The 23,322-nt window shown below is 42.7% G+C and overlaps 1 protein-coding gene across 2 annotated transcripts in view; it reads left to right on the top strand.

Annotated features, from left to right (window-relative positions):
• The window catches only part of SHPRH (SNF2 histone linker PHD RING helicase), a 194,231-nt gene that overhangs the window by 90,401 nt on the left and 80,508 nt on the right, over positions 1–23,322 (top strand). For both annotated transcript variants that reach the window (XR_012243953.1, XM_073627811.1), the window contains exons 13-15: positions 690–946; positions 11,436–11,557; positions 19,873–19,961. Coding sequence is in view for 1 of the 2 variants with exons in the window: in XM_073627811.1 (XP_073483912.1) it covers positions 690–946; positions 11,436–11,557; positions 19,873–19,961 (468 nt within the window). In the remaining variant the exon portion in view is untranslated. The remainder of the gene's footprint in view (positions 1–689; positions 947–11,435; positions 11,558–19,872; positions 19,962–23,322) is intronic.

Raw genomic sequence — 23,322 nt, 5'->3', positions numbered from 1 at the left:
CTTTTACTCAGTAACTGTGCTGACTAAAGTCATACCTGTATGTATGTGTGTGTGTATATATATATATATATATATATATATATATATATATATATATATATATATATATATATATATATATATATATATATATATATATATATATAGAGAGAGAGAGATCTCTCTCTCTCTCTCTCTCTCTCTCTCTCTCTCTCTCTCTCTCTCTCTCTCTCTCTCTCTCTCTCTCTCTCTCTCTCTCTCTCTCTCTCTCCCTATATATATATCTCTATATCTATATATAGATACATATATACTCAATGCGACTGATTTACTAAAGGCAAATAGACTGTGAACTTTGCAAGGGCATTTGCTCCAGAGCTTAGCAAATGAGGTAAAGCTTCACTTTGCAAAGAATACCCAATCGCATGCAAGGGAAAAAATAAAACAGTATTTTTGCTTGCACATGATTGGATGATGGAGGTCAGCAGAGCTTCCCCTCATTTACTAAGCTCTGGAGCAAATGCCCTTGCAGAGTGCAGCCACAGTCTGTTTGCCTTTAGTAAATCAACCCAATAGTTATTTATACTGCAGAGCATTATAGAGGGCAACTTTTTGCCACACACTTCTCATGGTAGTATGTTTCATTTTAGCTGCTCCACTGCATTAGAATAAACATGACAGCAATTTATGTATTTCCTTTTTATCCCTAGATTCAAATCCCAGAGCAAACAGAAGATGTACACTGGCTGCATTTCTCCCCAGTGGAAAGACATTTCTACCATAGGCAACATGAAGTATGCTGTCAGGATGCTCTTGCTAAACTACGCAAAATCTCAGATTGGTCTCTCAAGTTGAGTAGCTTGGACAGACGAACGGTGTCCTCCATCTTGTACCCCCTTCTGAGATTGAGGCAGGCCTGTTGCCATCCGCAGGCTGTCCGTGGAGAATTTTTACCGTTACAGAAGAGGTAACAGGCATATCCATCAACTACCATAGCTCCATTACGTGTGTGTGTGTATATAATATATACATATATATTTCCTCTTTGCACTGGAGATTCTGCTGTCTGTGCTTTCTTTTTCATAGACTATAACCCAGATCTAAATGATCAGCCGTTTCTCTCCTCATTACATGACCAGATTTTCTTCTGCGTCTTCTCCCAGTGGAATATCGTTAGCTATCGCTCCTCTCTCTTCATTCCACCACTAAGCAGCAATCAATTCTGGTTTGGCCTCCTGTCTTCTGTGTCCACATTCTGCTTCTGCTCTCATTTCTTACACCTTGCCACAATTACTATGTCCTCTGGCCCCCAACCATTCTCAGACCCACTCCTCTTCTTGCCATAATCCATTATCAGATCATACTAGGCCTTCTGTCTTTGCCAAGCTCAGATCCCAATTTTTATTCATATTCCTATAGTGATAATCCATTATCTGCCTTCTCTCTTAACCACTTAAGGACAGAGCCTCGTTTTGAGATTTGGTGTTTAAAGTTAAAATCATTTTTTTTGCTAGAAAATTACTTAGAACCCCAACGTAATATATATATTTTTTCTAACACCCTAGAGATTAAAATGGCAGTTGTTGCTATACTTTCTGTCACACTGTATTTGAGCAGTGTTCTTATAAGCGCACTTTTTTGGAAAAAACTAAGACAACAGTAAAGTTAGCCCAATATATTTTTTTTATATTGTGAAGGATAATGTTTCGCCAAGTAAACTTATACCCAACATGTCACTCTTCAAAATTGTGCTCGCTCATGGAATGGCGACAAACTTTTACCCTTAAAAATCTCCATAGACGATGTTTAAAAAATTCTACAGGTTGCATGTTTTGAGTTACAGAGGAAGTGTAGGACAGAGGAGGTCTAGGGCTAGAATTATTGCTCTTGCTCTAACGATCGCGGTCATACCTCACATGTGTGGTTTGAACACCGTTTTCATATACGGGCGCTGCTCACGTATGCGTTTGATTCTGCGCGCGAGCTCAGCGGGACGGGGAACGTTAAAAATGTATTTTATTTTTTCTTATTTATTTTACTTGTTACTTTTTATTTTTATACTGTTCTTTTAAAAAACATAAACATCCATAAACATCCCTTGTAATAGAAAAAAAGCATGAGAGGACCTCTTAAATATGAGATCTGGGGTCAAAAAGACCTCAGATCTCATGTTTACACTAAACCACAATAAAAGAAAAAAATTGTTGTTTATCCTGCCACTAATAAAAGTGATCTCGAGGCGAATCCGCCGCAGAGACCACTTTTATCTGAAAGTCGAACGCCGCTAAAGAAGAAGATACCAGGGCTATGGCAGCTAGCTGCTGCCATAACAACGATATTCCTCTTCAAACAGCCGAAATATAACGACGGTGGGTGGTCTGCAAGTGGTTAAGCTGGCCATACATTATACAAATTTCTTATTAGATTTCCTTTAGATTTACCTTCCACTATGTAGTGCAAGGATAGTATAGAAAAATCTCGCACTAAATATAGGTAAGACTGATGCGCAATTACTATATCTTGAATATGAGAAGGTGAAGATACGGTGCTCAAAATATAAAAGATATGCGCTGTCTCATGTGAATCAATAAAGTGAAGTATTGTGAAAAAACACCAAAATTACCACAATGTGATTAAATGAACATAATAACATAAAATGAAACCAAATTCATCAGAAAATCATTCATGAAAAAATATTCATCAAAAAAAATAAAATTATATATTTTTTATCAAAAAAAATACATATAAACTGTCCTGGTGTTTTCATTTCAATCCATGTTCAAATCTTTCTATAAAATCAAGTGAACCACTTCCAGTGAAAGAATATTTTCAATTAGGTTTTCCAAATATAATTAAATGTGCAGCTTACCAGATCCCATGGATCTCCAAGTTATAAGAGATCATTGATCACATGAGATGGACAGATATGTGTATTCCTCTTGTATGTAACATGACCTCCTCGATGGATCACTCCAGCAGCCCCCTAATTAGCCTCCCAGCCCTGCACACTCCAACCTGGACTCGCTTGATGCTCTCCACTCGGTGTATGTGTGGGGTTTAAACATAGGGAAGACTCATCGCATAATACGTTTACAAAAAGGTTTATTGAAGCTAAAATAATGCACTTACAGCAACTAGGATAAATTTAGGCAATAGAGAGGGTAATCCAACCAAGAGATCATCAACAAGTATGGATCATCACATCACAGCTCCCATCTCCTTCCAACATGTTTCCCCTTAATAGGCTACTTCTGAAAATGGAGGATGGAGCAGAGACTTCCAGCACTGATTTTAAAACCGGCTGTGACACCAGAAGTTAATTGCCTAGCCATATTGACCGGGGTCACTGCAGAAGAGGTTGTCAAAATACTACATAATCAATCAAAATTGATCAATTTAAGCAATAAAGGGATAACAAAATTAAATATAATAAATACAATATGTATAATAAAAATTAAAATGTAGTGCGAGAGCCTGCCTGATTGCATACAAATTGAAAGAATCTAGGTTTGACCTCATATTGACATTCATGTCAAATGTGTCACAGTTGTACTTTTAATCAATAACCGATACATTGTGAGCGTGGTACACTAGTGGGGCTTTTTTTTCAACCGCCTCTGGTGAACCTAACGCCTGGAAATTAACTTTCATATATAAAGTCTTATATCAATTTGCAAGTAGACTGTAGTTGATCCTCCTCTTTTACCTTTCTGGTGACATCTCTTTTATAGCCATAACCATAGTCGGTAAGGCCAAAAAAAGACAATAGTCCATCCAGTTCAACTTGTACGTGTACCAGTGTCTATAATTATTTCCCATATCCCTGTATGTTGTGTCCTTTAAGATGTACATCTAAAAGTCTTTTAAAAATATCCATACTCCCCGCAGCCACCACCAGTTGTGGGAGAGAGTTCCACATCCTTATTGCCCTAACAGTGAAGGACCCCCTACGCAGTTTAAGGTTAAACCATGTCTCCTCCAGTCTCATTGTTTGGCCCAGTGCGTTTTTACACTCCCTAGGCCTGAATGGTTTATTTCCTATGCTGGGAACCCCATTGAGATATTTGTAGATCGCTATCATGTCTCCTCTTAAGCGTCTCATTTCCAGCGAGAATAAATTTAGTGTTTGCAGCTGTTCCTCGTAATTGAGGTCCTCCAGTCCCTTTATTAGTTTTGTTGCTTATCTTTGAACTCTCTCCAGCTACAGCACATCACTTTGGAGGACTGGTGACCAGAACTGGACGGAAAACTCCAGATGAGGCCTAACCAGAGTTTTATAAAGTGGCAGAATGATAGTTTTGTCCCTGGAGTATATCCCTTTTTTATGCATGCTAATATTATGCCTGCTTTGGTAGCTGCAGCTTGGCACTGCATGCTGTTGCTCAATCTGTCTATTAGCACCCATAGATCCCTCTCCATCCTTGATTCTCCCAGCTGTTCTCCACCTAGTGAATATTTTTCATTTGTTTTTAACCCCAAGTGCATTACTTTACATTTTTCCACATTAAACCTCATTTGCCATTTGTCTGACAACTCCTTTATTATATTCATATATTCTCTATGTCCTGATGCAAGTTTATTACTCTACTTATCTTTGTGTCATCCGCAAGAACTGAGACTGAACTAGTTATCCCATACTCTATATGAATAAGTTGAATAGAATTGGTCACAAGACAGAACCTTGGGGTACCGCACTCACCACTCCAGACCAGTCTGAGTACATGTTATTTATCACTACCCTTTGGACCCGTCCCTGTAACCAGTTTTTTACCCAACACAGACCCTATGGTCCAAGCCTGGAGACCTCAGCTTGTAAATGAAGCGTTTATGGGGGACTTTATCAAATGCTTTTGCAATGTCCATATACACCACATGCACAGGCCCCCCTATCTAGATGGCTGCTCACTTCCTCGTAGAATGTTAGCATCCTCTCATAAACCCATGCTGATTACTACTAATGATATTCTTCTCCTCAGTAAAACTTTGGATATAGTCCCTAATCATCCCTCCAATAATTTACCCACTGTTGATGTTAGGCTGACTGGCCTATAATTCCCATGAATATGTCTCTGCCCTTTTTTGAATAATTGTACCACGTTGGCTTTTCTCCAATCAGCTGGTACCAAACCTGTCATTATGCTGTCCACAAAGATCAGGAATAATGGCCTGGCTATAACTTGACTGAGTTCTCTGAGGACTCTCGGTGTAAGCCATCTGGTCCTGGTGATTTATTTGTGTTAAGTTTATTAAGTCTTTCATTGACTCCGGCCCCTGTTAGCCATGTTTCACTGTATCACTAACACTACAGTCGCTGTCGGTAAACCCTTCTTTTTCTTGCGTAAAAACTGTGAAGAAGGTATTTAGTACAGTTGCCTTCTCTGTCATCTGTAACCATCCTCCCATCCTCGTCTTGTAAGTGTGCAATGTGCTCAGAGTTTGTCTTTTTACCTTTAATTTGGGGTTATTTTTACCCTTTTCCACTATGTATCTCTCCTTTTTAGCCGTCCTGATTGCCATTTTATATTTCGTATTGCATTCCTTGTAGTGCTGGCATGCTGATGGTGACCCATTCCCTTTATATTTTTTAAAGGCCATACTTTTCTTCTTAATGAGGCTAGATCAGAGGTCAGACTTAGATCGTTCGTAATTAATAGGTCTAACGGGGCATTTTTTCTAGTTGGGGAATCCACCAATTGTGACATGAAGTTATCCTGTAAAACATTCATGAAATGACGGGCCTTTAGTGAGTGAGCTGTTCCCTCTGCCCAGTCGATATCGGGATAATTGAAGTCCCCCATTATGATTACATTTCCCTGTCATTTCTAACTGAGATAGTAATTCCAGCTCCTCCTCCTCCTTCATGTTGGATGGCCTATAGCATACCCCCACTATTAATTTCCCACTTCCTCTCTTTGAAGCTCTACCTATATTCCACCTCCCCCCTAGTCCCATACATAATGTCACTCCTCTCTACCACCCTTACATCATTTTTAACATATAGACACACCCCTCCCCCTCTTCTACCTTCCCTGACCTTTCGATACAAGGAATAGCCCTGTATATTGGCCAGCCAATTGTGTGAGCTGTCAAACTAAGTTTCAGTTATTCCCACAAAGTCTAAGTCCTCCTCGTGTAATAGCAGCTCCAGATCCACTATTTTGTTAGCTAGACTGCTAGCATTTGTGTATACTCCTCTTAGTGTTGTATGAGTGCTTATTGTTTCCCCCTTTGTTTCCCCTGGCTTTGTTTTTGAATTTGAATTGCCCACTCGCTTACCCCGGGATTCGTTTTTATGGTTGTATTTTCACTGCCATTACTACTGCTGACTCTCCTATCAGCCTCTGTCACCTGCTCCCTCTCGGCTATCGCTTTCTCTGATTCCCCCCCCCCCCCAACACCTAGTTTAAAAGGCCCTCCAGCTTTCTGGCCATCTTACTTCCCAATAGAGCTGTACCATCTGCATTAAGGTGCAGCCCATCCTTACTAAAGAGCCGGTAACCGACTGAGAAGTCAGCCCAGTTCTCCAGGAACCCAAACCCCTCTTTCATCACCAGTTCCTCAGCCACTTGTTCAGTTCCCTGAGTTCCTATTGCCTCTCTGGTGTGGCCCGAGGTACAGGTAGTATTTCAGAGAAAACTACATTTTACCCTCTATTCTATTGGGGAAATTGAGTAGACTAACTATTTGTAATCTACCCTATTCCCAGCTCTCTACTCCTAGTGCACCCACAATGCACAGGCACTCACAGTACGCAGCACTCACAGTACACAGCACTCACATCACTCGAGGACTCACAGTACACGGGCGCTCACAGCATACGGGCGCACACAGCAGACGGGCACTCAGCACATGGTGTTCACAGCAGACGGGCACTCATATCACACGGGCGCTCCCAGCACTCGTTCCCTCACAGCACACAGGCACTCACAGCACTCGGATACTCGCAATACACCGGTACTCACAATACACATGTACTCATATTACACAGGTTACTCCCAATACACAGGTACTCACTGGGTACTCACAATTCAAAGGGTACTCCCAACACACAGGTACTCACAATACATAGTAGCAAGAGAAAACTCACCCAAGCTCTACCGCTATATCATGTAGTTAGTGTGCAGAGTGGTCGGTGCTCTGGCTAATTGAGTTCACAGTGAATCCATAACAAGTACAAGCCAGCAACTTGACAGCTTCTCCACAGAAAATTTTATTATAGCATTATAGCAGTAACATCATCCAAAATGCTGATGCGTTTCAGCCTAAGCGTTCATTAAAGCATAAAAATATGACATTAAAAACAGGTATATATAAAGGAACAACCCTCCTGAAATGAGAGGGGCAGTATTAGCTTGATGAAAAAATCATCTCATTAATCGGTTACAGATGGAGATGATCAAAACCTGGGTCAAATTATCAAATGTGACAGAGGGTTTAAACAGGAAGCACAATTAGCCATTTTCCCTCCCCGATGTCATGTAACTTGTTAGTGTTACAAGGTCTCAGGTGTGAATGGGGAGAAGGTGTGTTAAATATGGTGTTATCACTCTCACCCTCTCATACTGGTCACTGGAAGTTCAACATGGCACTTCATGGCAAAGAACTCTTTGAGGATCTAAAAAAAGAATTGTTGCTCTACATAAAGATGGCCTAGGTTAACCATTAAAGTCCCACTGATGCAGAAGTGGAAAAATTGCAATACAAAAAAAAAAATATATTTCAAAGACTTATTTCAAAAACAGGCTAACATCCATCCTGTTCATACCCAACGGCATCCTGGTATTACAGTGTGTATCCACCACCCCTCTCTTTGGAGTAGGGTGCGATGGGTGACCCCTCCCCCTCTTGTAGATTGTTTGATTTTGTTCTAGACCGAAGAAAGAAAAGGTGTCAAGGTTACCTTCATGCACTGTCTTAAAATGTTTTGATACATTTGAAATGTTTTTGGCATTTGGATTAGCAGTGTCTTAATGTTCTGAAACCCTGAATCGTAACTCACGAAGGGTACACCCCACATACTGTATCTGACAGGCACTACATTCCACTACATAGATCACTGATTTGGAACTGCAGTTAATAAAATGTTTGAGTGTATGTTTTGCCTGTAGAAAAAGAGGTGACAGTTTTAGCCTTTCTGTGTCTTCTACATTGTCTACACATGCTAGTGCCACAAGGGAATGATTCTGTGGTACTTAGCCATGTGTGTGAACCAAATAAGTTTATCTTGGTCTCATCAGACCACAGGACATGATTCCAGTAATCTATGTCCTTAGTCTGCTTGTCTTCAGCAAACTGTTGTCTCTTGTGCATCATATTTGGTAGAGGCTTCCTCCTGGGACGACAGCCATGCAGACTAATTTGATGCAGTATGCGGCATATGGTCTGAGCACTGACAGGCTGACTCCCAACCCCTTCAACCTCTGCAGCAATGCTGGCAGCACTCATATGTCTATTTCCCAAAGACAACCTCTGGATATGACGCTGAGCACCTGCACTCAACTCCTTTGGTCGACCATGGCGAGGGCTGTTCTGAGTGGAACCTGTCCTGTTAAACTGCTGTATTGTCTTGGCCACCGTGCTGCAGCTCAGTTTCAGGGTCTTTGCAATCTTCTTATAGCCTAGGCCATCTTTATGTAGAGCAACAATTCTTTTTTTAGATCATCAAAGAGTTCTTTGTCATGAAGTGCCATGTTGAACTTCCAGTGACCAGTATGGGAGGGTGAGAGCGATAACACCATATTTAACACACCTTCTCCCCATTCACACCTGAGATCTTGTAACACTAACAAGTCACATGACATCGGGGAGGGAAAATGGCTAATTGGGCCCAATTTGGAAATTTACACTTGTATGTAACTATGGGTGTACTCACTTTTGTTACCAGCAGTTTAGACATTAATGGCTGTGTGTTGAGTTATATTTACACTGTTATACAAGCTGTACACTCACTACTTTACATTGTAGCAAAGTGTCATTTCTTTAGTGTTGTCACATGAAAAGATATAATAAGATATTTACAAAAATACTCATTGTACTCATTTTTGTGAGATACTGTGTGTGTGTGTATGTATGTATGTGTGTGTATATATATATATATATATATATATATAATTTATTATTATTACACAGGATTTATAAAGCGGCAACAGTTTACGCAACGCTTTACAACATGAGGGCAGACAGTACACTTACAATACAAATTAATACAGGAGGAATCAGAGGGCCCTGCTCGTTAGAGCTTACAATCTAGAAGGGAGGGTCAAGTGGAAACAAAAGGTAATAACTGTGGGGGGTGAGCTGATGGAGAAAACTAAAAAACAGTTGATAGGTGTGGGTAGGGTAGACTTCTCTGAAGAGAAGGGTTTTCAGGGATCGTCTAAAAGCCAATAGAGTAGGAAATAAGCCGACAGATTGGGGTAAGGCATTCCATAGGATTGGAGAGGCTTTGGAAAAGTCCTGGAGGAGAGCATGGGAGGAGGTGATGAGGGAGCTAGAGAGCAGAAGGTCTTGAGAGGAACGAAGAGAACGAGTAGGTTGGTATTTAGAGACTAGGCTAGCGATGTAGCTGGGGGCTAAATTGTGGATGGCTTTGTACGTAGTTGTTAGTATTTTGAATTTAATTCGTTGGCCGACCGGAAGCCAGTGGAGGGATTGAGAGAGGGGTAGCAGAGACAGAGCGATTGGTAAGGTGGATGAGTCTGACAGCAGCATTCATGATGGATTGAAGAGGTGATAGACTATGTAGAGGTAAACCAATGAGAAGGGAGTTGCAGTAGTCGAGGCAACAGATGACCAGCGAGTGAATTAAGAGTTTTGTTGTGTCATTGGTTAGAAAGGGGCGTATTTTGGAGATGTTGCGGAGGTTGAGGCGGCAGGATTTGGACAGTGATACAATGTGGTGCTTGAAGGAAAGTTCAGGACTATACCTAGAACCTTGGCATGCGGGGATGGGCTTATAGTTGTGCAATCGATTTTAACCGAGAGATCAGGGGAAGGGGCGTATGGGGGAGGAAAAATTATAAGTTCGGTTTTGGATAGATTGAGTTTGAGGAAGTGGTGTGACATCCAGACTGATATATCTGATAGTAAAATAGTGATACGTGAGGAGACAGAGGGAGTGAGCTGAGGGGTAGAGAAATAGATTTGAGTGTCGTCAGCGTAGAGGTGGTATTGGAAGCCATGGGATGCTATCAGCTGACCCAGGGAGGAGGTGTAGATTGAAAATAGGAGAGGTCCAAGAACAGAACCTTGGGGGACCCCAACTGAGAAAGGAAGAGGAAGTAGAGTTGTAGGAAACGCTAAAGGTGCGGTTGGATAAGTAGGAAGAGAACCAGCGAAGATTACAGTCACAGAGACCAATGTCGTGGAGTTTTTTGAGGAGGAGGGGGTGGTCAACCGTATCAAAGGCAACAGAGCGGTCCAGGAGTGGGAGTACAGAATAGTGTTGATTGGTTTTGGCCATTAGTAGATCGTTTGTTAGTTTTAGGAGAGCAGTTTCTGTGGAGTGTTGAGGATGAAATGCAGACTTTAGGGGATCAAGAAGGCTATTATCAGCAAGGTGGACGCTCAGTCGGTTGTAGACCAGACGTTCGAGGAGTTTGGATAAGATGTGGAGCAAGGAGATGGGGCGTAGGTTGTTAAGATTGGATGGGTCTAGTGAGGGCTTTTTAAGTATGGGTCTGACAAGTGCATGTTTTAGAGAGTTGGGGAAGATGCCAGAAGAGAGGGAGAGATTGATGTGGGTTAGAGAGAGTAGCATAGAGCCAGAGGGTGAACGTAGCATTTGTGAGGGACAGGAGCCAGAGGGCAGGTGGTAAGGTGGACATTAGCAAGTAGTTTAGCAACCTCGTCTATAGTGGTGGGGTTGAAAGAGGGAAGTAATGATTGAGCCTGTGGGCATGAAGTGTGAAGCATGGAGGGTATTGGAACAGTATAGATCTCACGAATTGTATCAATCTTCGTTTGAAGTGATTGGTGATATCCTGGGCAGTGAGTGAGTTGGCGGGTGGAGGACGAAGTAGAGAGTTGAAGGCGGAGAAGAGTTGACGGGGACGGGATGATAAGCTGCTAATGAGAGTGATAAAGTAGGTCTGCTTGGCAGTGAGGAGGCTGGAATTGTATTTTTGGAGGGCAGATTTATATTGGCTGAAATCTCTCTGAGACTTAGTTTTACGCCACTGGTGCTCGTGAGCACGACTATTTTTTTTTTTTTTCTTGTATGTTTTGTATATCACTTTTATATTGTATGATTTGTATACATTTACAATAGTTGATCATTTTAAACAGTTTCTTAAGATGTAAAAATTGTCTTTAGTAATAAAATATACAAAATAGATATAAAAAGGTTCAAAGAAGTTCATGTGCTGCAGGTTAGACTAAAATATACTCGTGTAACCTTTTGTAGGAATTAACATACATTAATGCAAATTTTGACTATGACTGACTTTGTGTTGCAGCACAATGACAATGGAAGAGTTGCTGACATCTTTGCAGAAGAAATGTCGTACAGAGTGTGAAGAGGCACATCGTCAGCTTGTCTGTGCTTTTAATGGTCTGGCTGGAATCCACATCATTAAAGGTGATGTGATTGAACGGTCTATTGGAAGTTATCTATTACTTTACTGGTGGTAATTAATAATCACACATATTAGAATATTTTTGCTGTTGAAATATTGAACTTTGTGATCATATTAGAGATGGACTAATGTAGTATATATAATCCTAGAATTTGTGCCCTGTGGGATAGGGGATATACAATTAAAGCTGCCCCTTGATAGTAAACGAGTCGCCAATATAGTGTTATACAAAATATAGTGTAGGCGCTAGGTATATCTGTGATTATACAGTATATATCAGCATTTTGTTGGTTTTTTTTTGGTGTTGGGTACACTATCACAAACGGACTTTTAGCTTGCTATATGTTCAATATTCTATGTTTTTTGGCAGTGTTATATGTTATGTATTTATGTTCATGATATATACTGTATATTCACCTATATACCTAGTGCCTACATTTTATTTTGTATAACAAGAGATGTTGTCATGCTACAAATTAGTTTTTTCAAAAATGATTTGATTTTAAATTCTAATTGTAACTGTTAACAGTACGAAAATTAGAGCTTGTTTGTTTACCTGGTCCATTGCTTTTGTTGTAGTAAGTGCCATTAATGGTTTAAGTGCCGGTTCACTTTTGTACGCTCTGCGAGATCGCATGGGATTCGCACCGCACTGCAGTGCAAATCACATGTGATGTTCCGTGCAATGCGATTTCAGCCATACAGCTTCGCATTCAGACCAAACTCACACAGGATTCTTTTCTTTATCGTACATCATGGGACATAGAGCCTTAAGTAATTACTTAATGGGTTATAGGCCACCTTCAGGTGTTGACACTGGTTATACCCAGTCAAGGAAGTTCACTCCCTATATAACCCCTCCTCCTTCCAGGAGCACTTCAGCTTTTTCGCCAGTGTCTAAGGTGTTAGTCACAAGTGAAGATGTGCTCTGAGGAGCTCCACTGGAGGAATCTATGCTGGATTTAAATAGCCTCCATAAAGACCAGATCCATCCAAAGTACCACTAAGGCCTAAAAGGATGTTACCTGGGGCCTCGTATCCAAAGCACGTGTTTTTGCCTGTAATGCCTCTCTTTGTAGGGCTGGACCCCAGGAACCCATGGCCTTAGGTCTTGCTACACTACCTAAAGCTTCCTGATGGGGTGTTTTACAGGTCCAAGGGAGTTGGAACCCCGTTTTAGGGACCCGGTCCTTGAAGGTTTGCTAAACGCAGCCTGCCTTGATGGGTAAAGGCTGGATTGTCTGTTAATTCAGCAAATCCTGTGACCGGGATAAGGTAAGGGAAGAAACTTGGGTATTAAAAACACCTATGTATATTTCTTCCATTAGGGAAAAAATCTTGTCATGCCTTAATTCTTCACTAGAGGGAGTCTATGCACATACCTTATTCTGTTGTCTTCACTGTAAAGCTCAGTTCGTGTCTGATTGCAGCAGCGTGTGGTGGGAGACTTTCAAGGTAAAGGAACTCTGAAAAAATGTTTTCTTTCTCCCCTGATGGGACCAGAGGTTTAGGCTTACATTAACCACCCAACCCCCACCCCCGGCACCACGTGGGGGCGTGGAGGTCCCGCTAATACCGATAATTGTTTTAACTGTGGCTGATTTCTCTATTGTTTGTGCCTGCTGCTCGATGGGTCCCTGCTCCCCTTCCCCCCCTCTTGTTGGGTCGGTGGACCCGAAAACGGCGCGCACAACCGCAGGAACTTTTTAAAAGTAAAAAGGGGCAGAATTTTTTTTCTTGGAGGGGGCGGGCCTAAGCACGATGCCGTGAATGTCCACGAGGACACACGGCAGGCTAAAATCAAATACAACACAGCTGTGACAGTCTCTCCTCGGGGGAGAAAACAAGCAGCCTGCACAAAGGGACACAGGAGCTGTGGGACATGTGAGGGTTGCAAACTGGCATTCCTGATACAGGAACGACACCTTTTTCCCAGGACTAGACTGAATTTTATAGCTGCTTTAATTGTCATGGCTATTTTTCAGCGATTATGTGCAATTTGTGTAGTGCCTCTGTTTTTGTACTTAGGACTATGCCTACCAAAAGAGACACCACAAAAACCAAAAAGGTAAAGGTTTCACCCCCAGGCAGTAGGATCCCAAGTCGCATTTCTATGCTGTCATTCTCGCCTGAATTACCAGTTATGGCAAGCCAGGGTGAGCCATTGGAACAAATTCCTTTCCTTTCCTCCTCCCTGCAGGGTCTGGAAGAAAGATTAGCATCCTCCATTCAGATGGATAGGAAGCGTGCTAGATCCCCCTCACCCACTTCAGAACCTTTGCAAGGGGAACAGTGGGCACAGGATGAGGCGTTACCCTCAGTCAATCAGGAGGAAAAACAAACCAATGATGATTCCTCTGCGGAGGAAACAACGGTAGATGAGCCTTTTTCAGCCTCTCAAATCTGAGAAATTGCTGATACAATCTCTTACGGAGATGGTTCGTTCTACTTTCATGCTACCCCTAACAGAGTCTCCTGAAAGTTCGATTTCTTCCTTGGGTTCCTTAAAACCCTCTCAACCACTACATGCTTTTCCTGCACATGCATTATTAGAACAGCTTATTTTTGCTGATGGGATCACCCGAATAAGCATTTTCTCCCTCCTAAGAAATTTGCAATTCTCTATCCCCGGATGAGAAATTCTCCAAAAGGTGGAAAATACCAGCGGTTGACGCTGCAATTTCAAATGTGAATAAACTTGTCCAGTAGACAATGACAGATGCTTAAAGATCCAACAGATAAGGAGTTGGAATCGCTGTTAAGATCTACTTTTTCCATGACAGGTGCCATTACTCAGTCTGCAGTCGCTGCAATAAGCATCTGTCAATCCCTTAAGGACCAATTTAAACAGGCCCTTAGACAGCTTCCTGCACAACAAGCTCGGGATTTGGCTGAACTACCAAAAGCATTATGCTTTGCCATAGATGCTATTAAAGATTCTATTCACCAGGCGATCCGCCTTACGCTTATGCTTGTGCATATGCGTAGAATCCCCGACTATTTGGAGAAAACTTGGACAAATATATCCAAACAATTTCTAGTGGGAAAAGTACTCTTTTGCCAGTCAAAAGAATGTATAAATGCCCTTCATTTAAACGGGCTCTTTCCCCTATGTCAGGGGCTTCCGCCTCTAGGCAGGGGCGATGGCCTCTGCCGTCACACTCTAGAGGAAGATCTCAGAATCAGACCCAGGCTCAAAAGAAGTCCTGGGATCGGAAACCTGCAAGTCAGAATCCTAAAGCCTCATTATGAAGAGGCAACCCCCCTCACCAAGGTGGGGGAAAGACTTCTGCAGTTTTCAGACGTCTGAAAAGAAGAAGTTCAGGACAGATGGATCCTCTCCACGGTAACACTAGGGTTCAAGCTGGAATTTCGGGAATTTCCACTGTCTCGCTTCCTGAGGTCAAGCGTTCCCAAAGATCCAGAGAAAAGACAATCTGTTTCAGGCACTAGCCTGATTAATATCTCAAGGGGTGATCATACAGATCCCCAAAGCAGAGCAAGGTTTGGAGTTTTATTAAAAAATTTTTTATGGTACCGAAACCAGATGGAGATGTCAGACCCATCCTAGATCTAAGAAATCGAAATCAGTTCCTGAAGATCCGCTCCTTTCGCATGGCGACGATCAGGTCAGTTTCTGTCCTTCTAGGAGGAGAACTTCTGGCATCAATCGACATCAGGGATGCATATCTGCACGTCTTTATATTTCCCGTTCATCAAAAGTCTCTGCGGTTCGAGTTAGAACAGCAGCATTTCCAGTTTGTAGCCTTGCCCTTCAGCCTAGCCACAGCACCCCGGGTGTTCACCAAAGTGCTGGCCCCACCTCTAGCCAGGTTAAGGGCACAGGGCATAACAGTTGTAGTGTACCTAGATGATCTATTACTAATAGATCAGTCAGTGTCTCATTTGGAGCAAAGCAATCAACTATCTGAAGAGTTGGGTTGGATTCTAAACCTAGAGAAATCTTCCTTAATACCGCTAAAAAAGCTGGAGTACTTGGGTCTGATCATAGACACAGACCAGGAAAAGGTGTTCTTGCCTCAGGCAAAGGTCAACTCCATAAGAGAGTTGGTGCGAATGGTCAGGTCAAATGACAATCCCTCCATTCGCCTTTGCATGAGGTTGCTAGGAACCATGGTGACTTCATTCAAAGCAGTTCCCTATGCCCATTTTCATTAAGACTGTTGCAAAACAGTATCATGTCTGCTTGGAACAAAACAATTCAAGCTTTAGACTTGCCAATGCAGCTGTCCCCAAGAGTGTCCCCAAGCCTCACTTAGTGGTTACTAACTCAGAATCTGCTGAAAGGAAAATCCTTCAGACCAGTCATCTGGCAAATGGTAACGACAGATGCCAGGCTTTCGGGCTGGGGAGCAGTACTAGAAAAGACAACTGTCCAGGGACAGTAGTCGAGAACCCGAAAAGAACCTTGTCCATCAATATCCTAGAGATTCGGGCAGTACATCTAGCTCTCAAGACCTGGACTTTCAGGTTATGGGATTGTACTGTCAGGATTCAATCCGACAATGCCACAGCTGTGGCCTATATCAATCACCGAGAAGGCACCAAAAGTCTCTCAGCGCAGAGGTGAACCATATTCTAACTTGGGCAGAAAGGAATGTTCCTATCGGCAGTCTTCATTCCGGGAGTAGAGAATCGGCAGGCGGACTACTTGAGTCACCAGTAGTTATTCCCAGCGGAATGGTCTCCTCACCCCGACATATTTCGGGCTGTTTGCCAAAGATGGGGGACTCTGTACGTAGATCTTCTAGCGTCCAAGTTCAACATGAAGTTAGTCAACTTTGTGGCGAGAACAAGAGATCCATTCGCATGCGGAACAGATGCGTTGGTGACCCCATGGGATCAGTTCTCACTGATCTATGCATTCCCCCCTATTCAGTTGCTGCCTCGACTTCTTTGCAGGATCAAGCTGGAAAGAAAGCCAGTAATTCTGGTGGCACCAGCATGGCCCAGAAGGTCATGGTATGCAGAAATCGTAAAGATGGCAGTGGAGGGCCCATGGTCCCTCCCACTACGGCCAGATCTGCTCTCACAGGGACCGATATTCCATCCTACCTTACGGTCTCTAAATTTAATGGCTTGGCTATTGAAACCCACATTCTGAAGAAATGCAGGCTTTCCGGGTCAGTTATCTCTACCCTGATTAATGCAAGGAAGCCAGCTTCCAGAACTATATATTATAGAGTCTGGAGGGCTTATGTTTCCTGGTGTGAATCCAAGGGTTGGCACCCTCGGAGATATATCATAGGCAGAATTCTTGCCTTTCTACAATTAGGGGTAAAAATTAAATTGGCCTTGAGTACTATTAAAGGCCAAGTCTCAGCTTTATCGGTCTTATTTCAAAAGACCACTTGCTACTCATTCTTAGTCCGGGGTTTTATACAAGGGGTGACGTGGCTTATTGCGTCCTTCTGACAAGGAAGTTGGTATTTTTGATTGCTATATCCTCAGCAAGGAGGGTTTCGGAATTGGCTGCTCTTTCTTGTAATGAGCCATATTTGATTTGTCATGAGGACAGATTGGTGTTATGCCCTCGTCCAGACTTTTTTATCAAAAGTGGTTTCAGGTTTCATCTGAACCAAGATATTGTCCTGCCATCATTTTTTCCAAAACCATGTTCCAGGGAAGAAGAGTCTTAAATGTGGTGAGAGCAGTGAAAATCTATTTTAAGGCAACTGCTCAGATTCGTAAGACTGATGTCTTATTTATTCTGCCAGAGGGTCCTAAGAAAGGACAGGCAGCGTCGAAATCCACTGTCGCTAAGTGGATTTGGCAGTGCTTTACCAGGCCTCCATGGCTCAGATCTGTAAGACCGCAACTTGGTCTTCAGTGCATACATTCACAAAATTTTATCAGGTGGATGTAAGGAGGTATGAGGATATCGCCTTCAGGCGCAGTGTTCTTCAGGCAGCAGTATAAATCCACAAGTTTGTGGGTACCCTGCGGGTTGTTTCTCCCTCCCCTCAAGTAGCATTGCTATGGGACGTCCCATTAAGTAATTACTTAAGGCTCTGTATCCCATGATGTGCGATAAAGAAAATAGGATTTTTATTACAGCTTACCTGTAAAATCCTTTTCTTTGAGTACATTATGGGACACAGAGGTCCCGGCCCTCTTTTGGGATTAAGTATATTGCTTTGCTAAAAAAACTGATGTGCTCCTGGAAGGAGGAGGGGTTATATAGGGAGTGAACTTCCTTTATTAGGTATAACCAGTGTCATCACCTGAAGGTGGCCTATAACCCATTAAGTAATTACTTAAGGCTCTGTGTCCCATGATGTACTCCAAGAAAAGGATTTTACAGGTAAGCTGTAATAAAAATCCTATTTTTTTGGTCCACACCAGAATCGGATCGCATTGGTTGTGTTCACATCCATGCGATCTGATTCATGTCCGAACTGTCAGTTCGCAGTGCGATATGGGAGCTGAAATGGGGGTGTCATTACCTTGTATTGACACTCCCAGCAGTTCGCATATGGCAGTGTGAACTGCCGTGCGATGTGGGAACCCGCAGTGGATTCACAGTGTTCCCGCATCGCACCTATGTGAACCTGCACTTAAGAGTGCTTGCAGTGATGGTGTTACTGCGGAAACATATTGTTGCATCCTATCATTCCTCTTTATGGGACTTTATCACGGCAACCAAAGATGTTTAAATACTTAATTGTATAGAAGTATAAATTGTATTCAACATATTGTTTAAAAAAAGCCATCATAAGGCTTGATGATTCCTAAAAGGTATATATCAACATTCTAATGAAACAGTTATTTGCAGGGTTGTACTGTCCTAAAACCATATATGACTACACATAACTCAAAGGTTCGGTTACAGCTTGTTTATAATAATATAAACAAGATATAGTTATTAGACAGATATAAATAATATCTGTCTGATAACTGCCAATAATTTCTGTTTTCACAATTAATCATAACAATAATAAAACATATTAACAAGATACCCATTGATCTACCATTATGGTCTACCATTTTGACGGCCTGGTAGGGTTTGTGTCCTCTCTGCACCTCTCATCCTAAAGACTTCCATGTCTGTGTATATAACATGGCCAGCAACTTTTATAAGTCTGTAAGAGAGTGCAATAATGACTTTTGTCTCTGTGTTGCTTAATAAAATGATAACCAACTGAGACTGACAGCTTGGAAGAAAGACTAAAATCCTTTGAGTGCTCGCCCACGGTGATTAATGTGTTCGCACAGTCTCGGCTCCTGCCCTCTATTCGCGAATAAGGATTGTACACTTTATATTTGTATGTATATTTTAGAGTTTATTTCATAGCGCTGCACTATTTAACAATTATAATTAATATATGCTTATTGCGATTTTTATTACCAAAAATATGTAGAAGAATAAAAAATGGGGATATTTATCATATAAAAAAGTACAAAATATTGTTTTTTCAAAATTGTCAATTTTTTTGTTTATAGCGCAAAAAATAAAAACTGCAGAGATGATCAAATACCACCAAAAGAAAGCTCTATTCGTGGGAAAAAAAGGACGTCAATTTTGTTTGGGTACAGCGTCACACGACCGCGCAATTGTCAGTTAAAGTGACGCAGTGCCGAATCCCAAAAAATGGCCTGGTCATTGAGCAGCCAAATCTTCCGGGGCTGAAGTGGTTAAACTCCAAAAAAAAATCTATTGACAGAAAAAAAAGAAATCCCTACAAATTAGGGAATCTCTTTGGGACCCCCAGGTCACCAGAACTAGTGTCCCCCGTTGGAAAATTATCCTTCTATTACTGTTCTGGAGACAAATTTTGGATTTTCTTTTACTTTCACTTTCAGTGATAATAGTAAACAGGGCATATAGAGAGGATAAATCTCCTTAACAGGGACACAGACAACAATAAGACATGTTGTGGGTGTTCTAATTTATCTCCCCTCTATCCAAAACAAAAAAATGTTTTCCCTTTAGTTCTACTTTAATCCCCTTATTTTACCTTGTTGAGCTATAATCACTAATAAAATGTCTGCTACCAGAATAAGGGCAGGACAACATGGGAGCCTTGGCAAAGTCCAGATGCTGGGGTGGATTTTGCTTGGTGCTAATAAATAGCTTACTAAGCTTCTTCCTTCTCTTAGCTTAAAAAGGTGTAACAGTAAATATACTATAGTTCAGCTTAGTGTGTTCAGGAGGTAAGGATTGTTACATCCTTTCTTCAGCTAAACTTTGCTAATTTTACTTTGAATGTGCACAAAGCCTGCTAAGTTGATACCACTTGATATGGTTCTTCTTTCCCTATATTTTCATTTTCAAGTTATATTTATTTACATGCAGGCGAGTACACACTGGCTGCAGAATTATATAGAGACGTATTGAGGTCATCAGAAGAACACAAAGAAAAAATGAAAACTGACTCCTTACAAGTAAGTATAGCTGTAAAAACAAATCTAGTGAGGTAAAACCATATATTTTCAGTGTTTTGTTGTACTGCATGAAAAACATGTTGCTCTATGTGCTCTGTACTGCTCTTCATTGGATATATTTATTCTTTTATCTATGACCTGAGAGGTATCAGATTTTTCCTAGCCCATGTAAATATGTGGTAAAGGCTTTCTGAAATATTTTAGCCATTGTTAAAAGGTGCAGTGCAAGGCAATACAATGTCTGGCTAAGAATGGTTGATAGTGAGATATTTGCCTATCCCCAAACCTGTCAGAAAACTACCTGTGATCATTTCCCCAAGTCAGAAAACTAACAGAAGTGGGTCACAAAAATGACCCTTTTTTGTTTCTCTATAGTAGGGGTGCCCAACTTTTGAGGAGCCAGGGCCACTTTAGCGATTTGGTATTCGGACATGGGTCATAATGAGCAGAACGGGCAGATGACAGGTCCGTGTCCACTCTGCATATGCAGAGCAGACATGGACATAGCCCGCTCTACTCTATGGGCCCTCTAAACTAATCCGCCCAGACAGAAGGGGACTGATCCCCTTCTGTTTTTTTAAGTGGATTGGATTAGAGATAAGCAGGTGTAACCAGACACAAGTCTGTTTACATCTGCCGCTCTATAGTGGTGAATGGAGGGTCCAATTGGGTCCACCTGAAACACAGACATGCAGACCCGATTGGACCAATTATGTGAAAGGGGTTTAAGGCTGCTTTCACACTGATGCACTGCACCTCAACTGACCTCAATCTTCACTTCTCCTCAGGATTCCTGCAGGTATCGCTGGTTGCTGCTGTTCCCCAGGCGGGTATGGCTGGTGGCTGCTGCAGGCTGTCCTCCAGGGCTGGTACTGCTGGTGGGTACTACTGGCTGGTACTGCTGGCGGGTACTGCTGGTGGATACTGCTGGTGGGTATTGTTGGCTGGTTCCCGACCCACCATCCCAGAGCATCAGTGTGACAGGAGCCAGTGATAGGGGAAGCATGCGGCTGCAGTAGAGAGCAGAACCGATGCATCCTGTATCACAGGCACACTACATTTGGTTTCAATCCGCCTGTGTCAGGAGCTGGCGCTATACAGGAAGCATCTGCTCTGCTTCCTCTAGCGCTGTCTTTGTTCTTCACACTGATGATCGGGGATGGCGGGTCGGGAACCCACGATCTGAGCTTGCCGACCCGACATCTCAGAGCAGGAGGTGGCAGGCCACATCAGAGGGTGCCGCAGGCCACATGGTCCATAGTAAAGGGAAGATCACTGTGTGTGATGTTTGTGTTAGTGGGTTGTTCTTGTTATTGGCGCTAGGGAAATCCTAAAGGGTTTGATCTGCAGAGATTGATCTGCAGATCACCATTAATGCCTAAATCAGGCATGAGCACCCCTCACGCACACCTGTAAGCTTAAAAAAAATTTTTGTTCATACATCACGGAACACAGAGCCTTTGATAATTACTTAGTGGATTAGATAGTCACCGTCAGGTGATTGGACAGTGGCAACCCTAATTACAAGACAAGTTCCTCCCCTATATAACCCCTCCCATATGGAGAGTACCTCAGTTTTTTCGCCAGTGTCTAAGGTGATTGGTCATGTTAAAGATGTGCTAAGAAGAAAGCTCTGTTTGATGGTCTCTGCGGGGGCCTAGGAGCTATACAACCGGATCCATGCCTCGGACCAATACGCCTAAGATGGATGGTACCCGTGCCTCGTGAAAGAAGAAACAAGGTTTTTCCTGTAATGTCTCTTTGAGCACTGGGCTCCGGGATCCAGCGCTTTGGTGTACAAAATTTAAGTTGCGCAAAAAAGTTTTTCTGGCAGAGTCTTCTATAGGTCCAGGGAAGAGGATCCTGTAAGGAGGAACCCAGAACCTTGAAGGTTGGCACAACATTACCTGCCGTGATGGGTGAAGGTTGGATCTGTCTGTTATCAGCAGTTTCCTGCAATCCGGGAGTCCCGCGTAGTCCTCAGGTGGTCTCCTTTCTCCCCCCTCGCCCCTGGCCGCCTCCATGATGGTCCTACGCGGGCGCGCTTTTACATCGCTTTCGGCGGGGAAGGAGGGGGTCATGGTTGCGGCGCCATGCACTTGAGGCGTGCATGGCGCACCAATGCGCAGGCGGCAATGTTTAAAGCCCAGAATGCCGGAGCCACTGTAATCGGTGGGACACAGAGCTGTGGGCAGTAAGAATCTCAGTGGATTCGGATCCAGGCATACCCAAGACACCTACTCAGCATCAGGTTGTGCAGACTGAGCTAATGTTAATATTGTAAGATTAAGGCACAACAGTGATTGCATTTGTACTAGTGCTTCTGCTTTTGCAGCTTAGAACTATGTCTCCCCGTAAGAGGGCTTCAGGGGCAGGTAAAAGAGGCACTAAGAAATCACCGCCTAGATCTAGGGGTTCTGGACATGCCTGCAGGATACCATCCCCCCTGAAAGACTGGAGGCAGCCTCACAGGATGAGTCTGTGCCCCTGTCAGGCTTTGCAGCCTCTTCCAATGTTGCAGCTCCTGTGTATGTCACTGAAGACACTATGAAAGCTGCATTGGATGGTTTAGAAGGAAGGATTACTACTTTTATCACAGCTTCCCTAAAGAGTAGCAGAAAAAGGGGTAGATCCCCTTCCTCTTCTCTGGGTTCCCTATCGGATGAGCATTCTGATAATGAGGAAGTATCCCTATCTGGGGATGGGGATCAGGAGCAGTCGGATGATTCAGGGGAAGAGGAGAAGCTCTCTTCTGCCTCTCAGGCCCTCAAAGTGCAGGTGCAATATTATACTGAGTTGGTGCATACAACATACAAATTGCCCTCTGCTGAGGCTACCATATCCTCTGTTTCCTCCTTGGGATCTCAGAAATCCCCACAGGGTGCGTATACCTTCCCAATTCATCCCTTGCTGGAGAAATTGTTGTATGAGGACTGGGTTCACCCAGATAAACTATTTTCTCCTCCTAAGAGGTTTTCCATGCTTTATCCGGTAGAGAAAAAGTTCACAGAGAAATGGGGGGTGCCAGCAATTGATGCAGCTGTTTCCTGTGTGTATAAAAGCCTGACCTGTCCTGTGGACAATGCTCAGGGGTTCAAAGATCCAACTGATAAGAAGCTGGAAACTTTATTTAAAGCTTTTCTGTGGCTGGCGCTGTGGTCCAACCTGCAGTCGCAGCAATTGGCATGTGCCAGTTCCTCAGGGAACAAATGAAGCAGGTGCTTAACCTCCTTTCCACTGAGGTCGTGGTTTATGCAGACCTTCCTAAGGCCTTGTGTTTTGCGGTTGATGCCATTATGGATTCTGTTCATCAAGTGTCCCGCCTTACTTCCCTGCTGGTACACATGCGCAGGTCCCTTTT

This window comes from Aquarana catesbeiana, linkage group LG04 (genome assembly GCF_042186555.1).
Source record: "Aquarana catesbeiana isolate 2022-GZ linkage group LG04, ASM4218655v1, whole genome shotgun sequence".
Taxonomy (NCBI): Eukaryota; Metazoa; Chordata; class Amphibia; order Anura; family Ranidae; genus Aquarana; species Aquarana catesbeiana.
Note: the sequence above shows the minus strand (reverse complement) of the source record. Positions and strands in the feature narration are given on the sequence as shown.